Here is a 14,891-nt window from a genome sequence, read left to right as displayed (position 1 = left end):
TTGTAACAACTAAGGCTCCCAAGCTCCTCAACATGCTGACGACCCTCGTCATACAGTCAACTTTTTCATTCACATTAAAGTCTCCTGTTTGGTGTAAATACTTACATCATTTTCTAAAAAATTAAACATGCTTCTTTCAGCCAACTCCTTTGACTCTTCAAATTTTTCTACTGCTTGTCTGACTTCTTCATCTGGTATCTTACCTACTCGCTTCTTTTTATAATCGTAATCCAGGCGGCGGCCTTCCAGCTTTTTCAGGTGGTGCTAAGAGACAAAGGAGTCCTTCAAAGAACTGTTACACTCAACACAAACAAATTGTTGGCATTACGAAAATAGTCATTGCTTTTTCTCAGCATAAATTCTAGGGGGCAGGACCCCACCTTGTAGTTCTTTTGCATGCACTCAGCATCTGTTAGCAGCTCCTCTCACTGCTGGTCAACAAGGAATATTTGTGGAATGATTGAATGGGTAGATGGATGGATGGAAGACAGACTAAATGAGTGTCTATATGGAACATAAAGATGCAGTATCAGGTTTTAGATTAATTTTCCAAGGTTCTCTATAGAACCCTTCAATTAAGTTCCATTAATTTCTAGGTAATTTCCAACCAAATTAACCATACTCCCAAAAATGTACATTTCTTTTGGCAACTCCTCACTAAGAAGTAGATTATAAAGCACAAATTTCTAGTATCCTCTTGAATACTTAGGGATCTTCCATAAATTTCCCAAATAATTACAAAATAAGTTGAATAAACGCTATTGATGAATGTAATGCACACAGAGGACCGAAAGTATGATCTCTTTAACAAAGTATAACAATTTAGAGGTGTCCATTCGTGGAATCCAGTGCCTTCTGTGGTAGTAAGTTCCCCATTACAGTCTGTTTAAGCTGAGGGCTCTCATGTCAGAAATACTATAGAAGGGATCACTATACAGGTCAAGGGAGTTTACAATTATAAGCCCTGGAAAACAGATATTTGATATTGAAAGTGTAAGTCAAAACAGACTCTCCCACTGAAGCATGTGGGTAGCTTGACTATTCTTTTTAGTGGGAAGCACTGGTTCTAACTTCCACAATGGTTGGGAGAACAAAGTATGAGACAAAAAGTCAGAACCATCTCTCTTACATGTTCCGTGACTCTGGGCAAGTCTCTAAACCCCTCCATACCTCCACAACTATGGTTGTAAATGGGGACAACCAGGCTTAACCTGGCTACTTATGGGTGATGAAATGTCTGTAAAAGCTCTTTGACTCCAATAAGACCTTTTATAGATATGTCAGGGATATGTTACATGAATGGGCTTCCACTCAGGAGGTCCAGGATACATAAAGCATAGTTGAGACTATGAAAAGCCTAATGAATATTGGACACAAGTCTTGATCATCTATAGTATTAGGTTTAAATGTATACAGATTCTCCATCAAACCAGAGCTGAGTAACAAGTGGTACCACTTAAAAATTATCTTTTTCATAGGGAAAAACATCTAAGGCTATGTGTATTTTGAACATTTATCCCACTTTCTATTTAGGATCCACATTCATATCCAGCCACCCTACTGAACCAGGTTGAGTGGAAGAGCAATGTTGTCCAGTGAAGTTTCTTTCTTTCTTCAAGGACAACAGCATAAGAAGAAAGGGCATATTATGTGTTTCCACAAAGGACGTGTTTGGTTTAAAGCTTCCGCATTTGGGAAAGATACCTTGGTATCCCCACAGCTCATAATGCCTCTTCTCTAGAATCATCTGTTCAATAATAATCTGTGAGCACAAAGGCTGTGCTAGTCATCGTGACTACAACAGTGAACAAAACCTGACTCCTTACTCCAAAGCACTTTCTCCCAAACAACAGAAACAGAGAAGCCGTGATACTCACAGCACAAGGCGCACCTGATTAAGTCCAGCAGAGAACAAGAGCTTCCCACAGGGCAGAACATCGGAGCTGAGACCCGTGAGGTGAGATGGCTCAGCCGGGAGAAGTGGGGAAAAGGAGAACGAGAAAGAACAGAGAGAGCGCCCAGTGCCATGGGGACTGTACCTAATTCAGTGAGGCTGGGCAAAGAGCTCAGTGGGAAGGCGCTATCAAGCCCAACCAGTCAATCAACAGAGAGGAGGAAGGACTGGGAATTGGGGACTAGGTGCTAGGTCTTTACTCCCCGTGGGCAGCCCCTGGAGGGCTTGTCCCTTAGGAAGACCGCTCTAGCTGCGATGTGGAGAGTGGACTGCAGGGGCCGAGATGTGAGGCTGGGAGTCAAGGTCTGCTGTGCTGATGTGTTTAAACATTAACCAGAAGAAGTCAATAGAGAGAACGGGGAAGAAGGGAGGTTCTAGAGAGAGGATGAAGGATGTGGCAAAGGCCCTGAAGAGGTGAGGACGAAGGATTCTGGGGCCCAGTGGAGGACTGGCCTGAGGGAGCAACTACTGCTGCTGCTAAGTCACTTCAGTCGTGTCCAGCTCTGTGCGACCCCATAGACGGCAGCCCACCAGGCTCCCCTGTCCCCGGGATTCTCCAGGCAAGAACACTGGAGTGGGTTGCCATTTCCTTCTTCAGTGCATAAAAGTGAAAAGTTAAAGTGAAGTCGCTCAGTTGTGTCCAACTCTTAGCGACCTCATGGACTGCAGCCTACCAGGCTCCTCTGTCCATGGGATTTTCCAGGCAATAGTACTGGAGTGGGTTGCCATTGCCTTCTCCAAAAGAATAGACAGCAATTGCCCTGATATGGAAGAGGAAAAAGGAGGACAGTGGGAGTAAGGCTCTGAGCGAGGTGCTGGGCATAGGGTAGCAGAATGTTCTGGGAGTTCCTGAATGGATGCTTTCATTTTTCGTTCAACCTCGCCAAGTTCCCCTCCATAGCCCTTGGTCTCAGTGTGAATTCTAAACGTCTACACGGGCACCCCAGACTCTCCCCTGGGAAGCTCCGGGATACAGCCCAGGAATCTGCATTTCTAACACAAGATGATGATGCTATTGCTCGCTCTGGGACCACACCAGGAGAATCACTGGGCCTGAAAAAGGAAAAGGGGGATCTCCCCAAAGTTCAGATGACTTCCAAGCTGGTCCCCGGCTGCACTCAGATCACTCTTCAAGGCCCCAGGTGTTAGACTTCTGGGCAGCTCCTCAAGAGGGTGCCCAAAGAAGGTCTCAGTGCAGGCTGTCCCTCCAGAATAGAAGTCCCTGGTGGGGTGGATGTCTCAAGGCTGCTTTTGTGCATCTGCCAAAACACCACCAAGCAAGTGATGTGTGATTATTTGCAGGTCCCTGAAAGCTCCTAGATATGCTCTGGAGGGCCATTTTTAACATTTTCCAAACACAAAATTGGGCTTCCCTGGTGGCTCAGATGGTATAGAATCTTCCTGCAGCGTAGAAGACTTGGGTTCAGTCCCTGGGTTGGGAAGATCTCTGGAGAAGGGAATGGCAACCCACCCCAGTATTCTTGCCTGGAGAATACCATGGACAGAGGAGCCTGGAGGGTTACATTCCATGGGGTCGCAAAGAGTCAGACACGACTAAGAGACTCACACCAACACTAAACACAAAATGCTGATTCCTAGATACTGATTTCCATGAGAAGTAATGGAAAATAATGATCCCTAGTGCAATGAATCGAAAGACGCAGCCTGGATGGGAGGGGAGTTTGGGCGAGAATGGATACATGCATACGTATGGCGGAGTCCCTTTCCGTTCTACTTGAAACTATCACAACATTGGCTATACTTCCGTATAAAATAAAACATGTTTTAAAACTAAAAAAGATTTGCGAGAGTAACACTGAAACACATACATTACCGTATGTAAAAGAGATAACCAGTGGGCATTTGCTGTGTGACACAGGGAACCAAAGCCAGCCAGTGCTTTGCGATAACCTAGAGGGCTGGGATGGGGAGGGAGGTGGGACAGAGGTTCAAGAGAGAGGGGACACGTGTATACCTATGGCCGGTTCATGCTGATGGACGGAAGAAACCATCACAACATTGTCATTATCCTCTAATTTAACATAAAAGTTAAAACAATAAATAATAGATGGTGGCATTAAAAAAAAAAAGATGCAACTAGTACTGCATGACTGTGATGATCAAAAAACCAGTACAAAGTTCTGGAATCATTTTGTTATGTGAAAACGACTGTAGGAATAGGTATCTTGAGCTTGGCTTCTAGCTGGCTTCAATAAGACACAGAATAAAGATCTGACTGTCCTGGAACTCTTTCCTGGTAAGCCAGGTTACCATAACTGAGTTATTATTTTACCACCCACAGTAAGATGATGTTTTCACTGAGTTGCTATGGAAACGTTCTAATGATTTTAAACAGTCTAAACATCATATTAAGTAGCAACAGGCAGATTTATAGCCTAGAAAACTTACCCCGATCTCTTTTAAATCTTTGTCTTGTAGTAATTGAAGTGGATCAATAAAAGTTTGCTTTACATTAATATCAAGAGAGTCTTTCACCTCAGCCATTAGCTTCATGGATTCACCAACTTCTATCAATGCACTGCCTTCAACAGAGAATACAAACAAAAAAGGCTCTTCAGCAGACTTCAAATCCAAGTGAACAGTGATATTTATTTAACTCCTTCCCCAAAGTTTGTGATGATCAATGATGTGAAATAAGGTCCTCAGTCTGGGACCTCTGAATCTTGACCCAGAGAAAAGAAAATGTTAAAATGAGAAAGTCTTTCTATTTTACACATTTTCCTCACTGCTTCTGCGCTTTTCACTGCAGAGAATTAAAACCAAAGCTCCGACAGACTGAGGCACTTGCCGTATCTGCCACTAGAGGGGGATAAAGCTCCTTGATTTTAAACTGGTGGTTTTGTGACCTGGCACCAAAGGTTCCTTAGAAACTAGAACAAAATCCCTCTTTGTAAACAGTGAAAAGGATTCATTCATGGGGGCTAAGTATTAACCAATAAAGATGACAATAGAAATAAGTGAACAAATCCTCATCTCAGCTTCTGGCTTCTAGGTCTTCTTGAGGCCTTGTATTGAATACTCCCTGTATTCTTGAGATGGTTCTAAGGCTCCCAGCCCTTTCTGATCAAAGAAAGCCTGGCAGTGTCACACACACAGCATGGGCAGAATCTGCTCCTGCAGTGAAGAGCAGGCCAGCCACACCGGGCTTGAGCAGCCACAGGCAGCTTCAGCTGGACTGAACCCTGATATTTGGCACCAGCTAACCTGCAATAGTACGCAAGCAGGCATTCGGGGCAGGGGCGGGGAGGCGGTGATTCTAGGTGGCTCATGGTAAAAAATCTTCCTGGCAATGAAGGCAATGCAGGAGACTCGGGTTTGATCCCTGGGTGGGGAAGATCCCCTGGAGGAGGAAATGGCAACCCACTCCAGTACTCTTGTCTGGGAAATCCCATGGACAGAGAAGCCTGGCAGGCTGCAGTCTATAGGGTCACACAGAGTCAGATGTGAGTGCAGCGACTAAGCATACACGCACACATCCTGGCAGCTGAGCACAAGGAGGGCTGTAGTGACCAAGCTGACCAAACTCTCTTTGCATCGAAGCCCCTGCCCTGTCACCTGACCAGATGCCCTGCAGGGCTGTCCACGGATGTCAGGGCCTGCCTGGCGGCCTCTCCTGTTCCTTTCACTGGTCAGCCTTCAGAACAAGGAATAGGCCATCTTGGTCCCAGTCACCCAGGAAATAAAATAAAATTCACATTATACTGCTCCAAAGGACACTGATACCCTCTGAGGCTAACATTTGAGGGTCTTTTTTTCTTTCAAGTTTTCAAAAGACTTTCCCCTCAGTTTCCTAAATGAATTACTATGGCCTAATATCTGAATTCTCAATTGCCATATCTTGCCTTGTTACCACTACAAGAGGAGCAAACATGCCAAATTCTCCGGGAAGACTTAACAATTCAATTCACCCACAATTTATCAATTTAAAGTAATCTCAATCAAATTATATATGCTTTTCTGTGGAATTCCCTAGCGGTCCAGTAGTTAGGACTTGCCTTCACTACCATGGGCCCCAAGTTCAATCCCTGGTTGGGGATCCTGCAAGCTACACAACGTGGCAAAAAATAAGATAAAATTAATATTTTTTTTTTGTTTTTAGTAGAAGGAACTTAAAAGAACTCTAAATTTCATCTGGAAAAATAAAATAGGTGAGTATGTCTGTGAAATTTTTATAATTTCTAGGGGAAATTTAGTTAAATATATTTTAAAATGATGATACTTAACATGGTACTTGATCAAAGCAGAGTACAGATCCAGAAAACAGAAGAGAAAGATCAGAAACAAATTTAAAATATTATATATAAAATTTTGTAACAGAAAAGCTATAGCTGAGAAAGGTTGAACTTTTCAAAAAAGTATTAGGGCAACTAGCTATGCATTTGTGAGAATACAAAATTAAAACCCTATTGTACAGTATTTGTCCATTAAACTCAAGAGCTTAGAAATTTAAAGGTAAGGAAAGAAAATATAGGTATGAAAATTAAGTATAAATAAACATTTGTACAGTTTATTAGTGCAGGGGGAGGGGTGGAAATGTTTTTCTAAACAGGATACCAAAGCCATAAACCATAAAAGAAGATCAGTGAGCCCCACTAAATCAAAAGCAAAAATCTTTCTCCATTAAAATGATCTCTGTCTACAAGAGCAGAAGGTACAGGCATACCTGGGGCCAAACTTCATCCAACATATGTGGCAGACAAAGAGTAAATATTCTGACCACTGAGAAAGGCTCACAGGGACGACCCTGGTGGTGTACTGGCTAAGACTCTGCACTCCCAATGCAGGGGGCCCGGGGTTCCGTCCCTGGTCAGGGAACTAGATCACAAGCCACAACTAAAGGTTCCACACGCCACAACGAAGATCCTACACACTGAAACTAAGAGCCGGTGCAGCCAAATAAATATTTACAGAAAAGAAAAAGTTCACGGAACAGTAAGAAAAAAAAATGAACACCTTAATATAAAAATAAGCAAAAGACACAAATATAAAACTCACAAAGATGATGACAAACATAACTAAAAAACCTGCCTCACACACAATCCAAAAAATGAAGTTAAAACAGTGCCCAGATACCAGTTCTATTTGCTAGAAATCAGATGATCAGTTATTTAAAAGGAAACTAACAGGATAACTCTCAGAGTTAGTATAACTGTGCTGGAAAACATTCTCATACCCTCCTGGCAGGAGTGTCAATATGGTATAACCCTTCTGGAGGGTCATTTGAAATTATGCTTCAAAAACCTGAAAACTAAGCATCCTCTTGACTCAACAACTTAATTACTAGGAATTTCATCTAAGAACATAATCTTGGATATTTCCAAAGCTTTATCTAGGAAAGTGGCTATCATAAATGCTGTGTAAATTTTTTTCACATTAAAAAATCTAAATATCCAGTAAATGGAATTCATTGAACAAACTATGGATATATGGAATATTATGCAGTCTTTAAAAAAAAAAAAAAAGGCCTGTGTGGAATATTACTCAGCCATGAAAAGGAATGAAACTGAGTCGTTTTTAGTGATGTGGATGGGCTAAGAGTCTGTCATACAGAATGAGGTAAGTCAGAAAGAGAAAAACAAATATATTAAGGCATATATGTGGAATCTAGAAAAATGGTCCGGATGACCCATTCCTGCAGGGCAGGAGTAGAGACACAGACACAGAGAATGGGCATGTGCACGTGTGTGGGGAGGAGGGGAGAGTGGGGTGAATCAGGAGAGCGGCTCTGACACAGACACACGACCACGTGTAAAACCGATGGCTGGTGGGGAGCTGCCGCAGGGCACAGGGAGCTCAGCCTGGTGCTCTGTGACGCCCTACAGGGGAGGGGATGCATGCATACACATGGTGAGTCACGCTGTGTACAATAGAAACTAACATAACATTGTAAAGCAACTATCCCCCCCAAAAAACAGTGGAAAGTACTGCGGAAGATTGTTTAACAAAAGGGACCGTGTTATAGTCAGTGGGAATAAGCAGATTACAAAAGGGAATTAGGGTATATATACTATAAGCCCACTTTAATATTTTTAAAACTGTATATGAACAAACACAAGAATAAACCAACAGTATTAATATAAAGAACAAACAACTCTTGCAAATGAAGCAACTGGCAAACAACTAATCTCAAAAATATACAAGAAACTGCTGCAGCTCAATTCCAGAAAAATAAACGACCCAATCAAAAAATGGGCCAAAGAACTAAAGAGACATTTCTCCAAAGAAGACATACAGATGGCCAACAAATACATGAAAAGATGCTCAACATCACTCATTATCGGAGAAATGCAAATCAAAACCACAATGAGGTACCATTTCACGCCAGTCAGAATGGCTGCGATCCAAAAGTCTACAAGCAATAAATGCTGGAGAGGGTGTGGAGAAAAGGGAGCCCTCTTACATTGCTGATGGGAATGCAAACTAGTACAGTCGCTATGGAGAACAGCACAGAGATTCCTTAAAAAACTGGAAATAGAACTGCCTTATGACCCAGCAATCCCACTGCTGGGCATACACACTAAGGAAATCAGAATTGAAAGAGACACGTGTACCCCAATGTTCATCACAGCACTGTTTATAATAGCCAGGACATGGAAGCAACTAGACGTCCATCAGCAGATGAATGGATAAGAAAGCTGTGGTACATATAAACAATGGAGTATGACTCAGCCATTAAAAAGAATACATTTGAGTCAGTTCTAATGAAGCGGATGAAACTGGAGCCTATTATACAGAGTGAAGTAAGCCAGAAAGAAAAACACCAATACAGTATACTAATGCATATATATGGAATTTAGAAAGATGGTAACGATAATCCTGTATGCGAGAGAACAAGAGACACAGATGTATAGAACAGTCTGTTGGACTCTATGGGAGAGGGCAAGGGTGGGATGATTAGGGAGAATGGCATTGAAACATGTATAATATCATATATGTAACGAATCCCCAGTCCAGGTTAGATGCAGGATACAGGATGCTTGGGGCTGGTGCATTGGGATGACCCAGAGGGATGGTACGGGGACGGAGGTGGGAGGGGGGTTCAGGATGGGGAACACGTGTACATCCGTGGCGGATTCATGTTGATGTATGGCAAAACCAATACAATATTGTAAAGTAATTAGCCTCCAATTAAAATAAATACATTTAAATTAAAAAAAAAAAGAACAACAAAGAGTATAACTGGGCCCATCACTGGGGAGGTAACTGTGGGTGATGCTGGCATCTTCTTTTATTTTACTTGCCTGTTTTCTAAATGTCTTACGATGAACATGTATTATTTTTTAAATTTTAATTAATTTAATTTTTGACCAGGCCATGTGGCATACAGGATCTTAGTTCCCTGACCAGGGATAGAACCGCGCCTCTGTGTTGGAAGTGCAGAGTCTTAACCACTGGACTGCCAGGGAAGCCCTGAACATGCATTTCTTGATAATAGGAAAAATTAATAAGGGTTGTTAAAATGAGGGTTGTGTGCATTACCAAAACTCGACGAAGGCTGCGTGCTCAGCTCTCCCAGTGACGTGGTAATACTCACCAAAAGTGGAGCCTTCCCCGAGCTCCTTGCCATATTTCAGCATGCAGTCGCCCAGCAGGCCCTCCGTCTGCGGGTAGCCCGTGGTTTTCACCTGGCCTCGGATCTTCGACACAGTGTTCAGCATTCCTAGCTTAGCTCTGTATGCTTAAAAACATTATCATTTGTAATTCCTTAAAGTGGCACAGCAGAGTGACAGGTACACAGCATTTAACAAATGCAGCTGCGAAATCAAGGTCGCCCTAGACTCAGTGTCAGAGACCAGAGACAGGAAGGGCCCTGTGTGACCCAGTTTCTCACAAGGCTTCCTAGATTATTAACTAGGATAGGTGCTGAGGGCCATGATGAAAAAGTGAAATTAGGGCACAGACTGTTGACTCCCAAATAACATTATAGTAACCGAGGCTATCATTACCCTACCCACAGCTAACTCATTGAGTCAAGACGCAGACACTGGGGAAGACATATTTTCCTAGGGACCAACTGCAAACTAAGAATAGAATGGCTGAGGTGGGTGTTTCAAACCAATTGGTGGTTAACACCCACCCCCACCCCCAAGAGTGTATCCAGACTGATGGTCTTCAGTGTTATGGTACAAGGGCAGTGAGCGCCACACTCCCATTTAGGAAGCAGAACCAGCAGGCAACAGACACTCCCATGGTGAACAGGAGTCTGTGCTGATGGTCCCTTGGATGCAGCTCCACTTCTGGACCCAAGGGAAATGGTGGGCAGCCACTAGATCCTTTCTCTGACCTAGGCCATGAGGGTTGACTAATCCCAGCTCTGTGCAACATGCCACGCTAACTACTAGGACCTTAGAGAGACCGAAGACAGGGACGCCCTGGTGAACCAGTGGTTAAGACTGTGCTTCCACTGAGGGAGGCACGGGTCCAATCCCTGATCAGGGAACTAAGATCCCCCATGCTACTCAAGGTGGGCAAATAATAATCTTAAAAAAGAGAGACACCTAAGACACACTCTGCCCTCAGGGAGTTCACACATAGTTCTTGGAAGGCAAAAAATCTAGATGTCATTATACAAATAAAGTCTTATGTGGTATACAGAAAAGAAAATATAACAATATGCTGAATAAAGATGGAAAGATGCCTCCATCTCAAAAGTTCAGAAATAGAGTAAGATGCAAAAAAGGAATGCTTATGGTTTATAACCAACAGATAAAGGGTAGGCTGCTTTGACTGAAGAAGAAATTAATACAGAACAAATCAGGAAATCCTTAGGGGAAAACTGTACTATGAACTGAACTCCAAGCTAAGGATCTGGGATTTTATTCTGCAGGCTATGTGATGTTTGAGATAATTTTAGGCAGTAACGGGATAAACTTATTTTCTCTGATTTTAATAATTACATATTTATTTTCATGTATTCTAGGCTACTGCTGCTATTGTTAAGTCGCTTCAGTCATGTCCAACTCTGTGCGACCCCATAGACAGCAGCCCACCAGGCTCCTCTCCTGGGATTCTCCAGGCAAGAACTTTAATGCGCCTGCAAAACACCCAAGGATCCTGTTAAAATGTAGAATATTTTATCCAATGTATGTTTTTAGATTTATTTCCTAGATTTTCAGATGTTTGGATGTGTGCTGATTCCTTCAGCCAAGGGAATCACAGTAATTATGTACAAATAATAAATTCATACAAAGTAAAAGCAGATTTGGAAATCCACAGAATTCAAAGCTTGGACGCCCTCTGTTGGTCTCTATAATTTAGAACTTAGGAAAACTTCATCAAGGGAATCCTGCTTCAGTGCCTAGGAACGGAAGATCTCCTGTCAAGAAGCTGCAGGAACAGCGGATATTCTCCTGTTTCTGAGGTTTATCCGATTCACTTCATGAGCGTTTGAGCCATGAAGTGAGAGCAGTTTCAAAGACACTGACACTGTCAGAGCAGGATGACAGAACTAAAAAGAAAGAAACAGAAGAAACAACTGAATAAGGAAGTATTGACAAAATATTCAGTGGGTTTCCAAAGCCTCTCTCCCTTAGAAAAGGGCCTTAGGGCTTCCCAGGTGGCACCAGTGGTAGAGAATCCATCTGCCGATTCAGGAGACGCGTGTTCAGTCCCTGGGTGGGGAAGATCCCCTGGAGAAGGAAATGGCAACCCACTCCAGAGTTCTTGCCTGGGAAATCCCAGGCCACAGGAGCCTGGTGGGCCACAGTTCGTGGGGCCGCAAAGGATCGGACCCAACAGAGCACACACGCACGCCTGCAGCAGGCTCTTGCTCTCAGATCAAGGCTCCATCCAAATAACGTCTCCATAGTTCACAGAAGCCCCTGCTCTGTTTGCCATCAGCTAAGAAACACTGCAACTACCTTTAGTCACTCAACTTTAAACTACTTAATTTCATTATTTGGACATAGAGGACATTGTTTCTAGATCATGTCAACCAGACGCTCCGTAGATATTGGTTATTAGAATCTGTGATGCTCAGTAAAACTCGGTTATTAGAACCTGTGAGTGAACAACTGAATATTTCAAGACATTTTCTAACTTTACCTGGATTTGGCTGAAGATATTCTGTGGCTTTTGAAAGAATTTCTGCAACAGCTTTATTCGTAATGTCTATTTTCTTTTTAGAAAAGAAAGAAACATAAAAATATTAGTAAATGACAAATTCAACAGAAAAACAGAAGAATAAATTTCATTAAGTTAGTATTTATAACAACACTGTTATAATGATTTTTACTCCAATGAGCCTTTCAACATTTTGGGTAGACAGAATATTTTCTTAACTTTTAGATTCTGGGACATCTTTTCAATAATTGCTCCTCCCAATGACAGTAGAGAACACTAACTTCTTTTTCAGCATTAAAACGAATATTAATGTAATTTAGGAAACTTGCAAAACTTATTATGCTCCACTACATTATTGGATATACTTGAAGGTCTCTCAAAACCAAGCCAACCAATTCTGGACACTCTGGCTGTTGGTTGACCAGAAGATAAATATGAGCATATACAGTAAAGTTAACCATCCACATTTCAATAGCTTTATTTTATACCATCAATAGTCAAAAAGAGAACGTTTTAAAGTAAAAGGATATTCCACTCATGAGAACAATTTAAAAATCATCAAAATAATGAGAATAAATATTGTTTTAGGTTTGATGTTAAGTTTGAGGGAATCCTAAGCAATGCATTTGTATTGTAGTTTGAAAACTCCAAGGGACTTTGCCTAATTACATAATGAGTTGGTGATAAATGTGTATTTCATCTGTTAATGTATGACTTAATGGAACCTAAAGTGAAGTTCACTAAAAATGATCGCCAGTTTTCTATACTGAAGTTGTTCTTGTTTAGTTGCTAAGTCGTGTCCAACTCTTCGCAACCCCATGGACTGTAGCCCACCAGGCTCCTCTGTCCATGGGATTTCCCAGGCAAGAATACTGGAGTGGGTTGCCATTTCCTTCTCCAGGGGATCTTCCCGACCCAGGGATCAAACCCATGTCTCCTACAGTGGCTGACAGATTCTCTACCACTGAGCCACAAGGAAAGCCCAGTACTGAAATTACTAACTGCATGAATAAGATCCATATGTTTAGCTTAAGGCTTAAGACCTGGGTTTGAGATTTATAACTTTGTATAAATTCAATATTAATTAAAGCACAACTTGGAATGGTCATTTCAGGTACACAGTTCTCCTGGGACATGAAAAGTCACCAGGTATCTAAGAATCACCTCTGAAGGGTGAGGGTGAGAGGAGGTAGAGGCGAGAATACTTTCTACTTAGACTCTTCTATTTCTTTTGGGGGAAAACACCAAGAAACAAACAGCCCAAACTCAACAGGCCTTGCTCTGCACATACTGGCAGTGCTTCCAAGACAGCCCAGGAATGAATACAGGGAATGAATCCTTTACAAATGAAAGAGAATGCCACTAACCATGTTGGCAAATGCGGTCAATCAAGATAAACACTGAAAAAATAACTCATTGCATAAAAACAAAAAAAGTTAAAAACAAAAACCTTGCTTCTAGAATAAGTGGAAATACTGGGGGTAGGGTGGGTATATGTGTTCAGATTAAGAAAATGCAATGAAGGGATTTCCCTGATGGTCCAGTAGTTGAGACTGCCAGAATTATCTTTTTTTTTTGGTTTTATTGATTGATTCTACCTTTTTGCTGTTATTATTGTGTATTTGATTAATCTCTCATTTACCTGTATTGATTTCTTCCTTTCACCTAGAGTGATTTGTTTGCTGTTATTTTCCTACCTTTTGGTTTGAATGATTTATTCATTCTCTTCCAACATTTACTTTCTGTTAAATGCATTTAAGACAGCTATATATCACAGGTTTTGACACACAGAGTTCTCATGACTAAGTGATCTTTAATTTTACTTTCCATTTCCTCTTGAGATAAGAATTACTTTTGCATGTTCTTCCATTTCCAAACATCCAGAATTTGGAAACTATACCTTCCTTGTAATTCTTGTGTTCTACGATTTTACTTAGGAAATTTGTTTCTTTTTCCTACAGTCCAGTAAATAATTGATTACTGAAACTGTTTTGAAGGAATTTGAAGTGAATATAAATTCTCAATTTGAGAAATGAAGACTATATTTACTTACAATCAAATTTATTAGCCATATTTTATGCAAATTCCCTATGATCCTATTTATTATTGTCAATTTAATCTGTTATTTTATGGGAAAGCTATGCATTTTTGTCAGTTCTCTATGTATTTCTGATGGCTTTTGCCTTCTATATTTAGCTGCCATGTTATATGATGCATAATGTTGTATGATGTCATCATATTCCGATAGACCACATGATACATCTTCCTATAATGCTTTAAAATCTCCTTTTTCCAGTCAGTACTCTTTCAGCCTCAGATTTTACTTTGACATCACTTTTGTTCCCCTGTTGTGTATGGTCAGCACTTGTCATGGCATATCTTTCTCCATTGTTGTTGTTCCATCGCTAAGTCACATCTGACTCTTTGTAACCCCAGGGACTACACCACGCCAGGCTCCTCTGTCCGTGGGATTCTCTAGGCAAGAATACTGGAGTGGGTTGCCATGCCCTCCTCCAGGGAATTTTTCTAAGCCAGGGATCGAACCCACATTTCTCACGTCTCCTGCATTGGCAGGCGGGTTCTTTACCACTGAACCAACATTAACTTTGTCATTTCTATGTTATGTTTCAGGTGAGCCTAATATCATCTAATTCACCTGCTGTAGAAAGTCCTTAAAGCTTCTTGTCACCTATTAGATATTTCCATGCTTTTTGATGCTGTAGCAAAACAGATAATAATTTTATTTTTATATTTGTTGTGTCACTCACTTGGGTTTGGGGAGGAAAAAGAAGTAACCAAGAGAGGTTTCAGTCCATCAACTGAAACTAAAATTCCTGAAATGTGCTTTTAAATT

The 14,891-nt window shown here is 41.5% G+C and overlaps 1 protein-coding gene across 10 annotated transcripts in view; it reads right to left on the bottom strand.

Moving 5' to 3' along the window:
- The window catches only part of SH3GL3 (SH3 domain containing GRB2 like 3, endophilin A3), a 114,002-nt gene that overhangs the window by 38,180 nt on the left and 60,931 nt on the right, over positions 1–14,891 (bottom strand). For 3 of the 10 annotated variants that reach the window (XR_011250201.1, XM_069558953.1, XM_069558951.1), the window contains exons 3-6: positions 12,020–12,092; positions 9,510–9,653; positions 4,364–4,497; positions 106–264 (exon numbers count right to left, since the gene is read on the bottom strand). Coding sequence is in view for 9 of the 10 variants with exons in the window: in XM_069558953.1 (XP_069415054.1) it covers positions 106–264; positions 4,364–4,497; positions 9,510–9,653; positions 12,020–12,092 (510 nt within the window). In the remaining variant the exon portion in view is untranslated. Of the gene's footprint in view, positions 1–105; positions 265–4,363; positions 4,498–9,509; positions 9,654–12,019; positions 12,094–14,891 lie in introns of those variants that run through there. The other 7 variants (XM_069558958.1, XM_069558957.1, XM_069558955.1 and 4 more) reach the window with 5 other exon arrangements.

Source organism: Ovis canadensis, chromosome 18, assembly GCF_042477335.2.
Source record: "Ovis canadensis isolate MfBH-ARS-UI-01 breed Bighorn chromosome 18, ARS-UI_OviCan_v2, whole genome shotgun sequence".
NCBI classification, from domain to species: Eukaryota; Metazoa; Chordata; class Mammalia; order Artiodactyla; family Bovidae; genus Ovis; species Ovis canadensis.
This window is presented reverse-complemented; position numbering and strand designations above follow the sequence as displayed.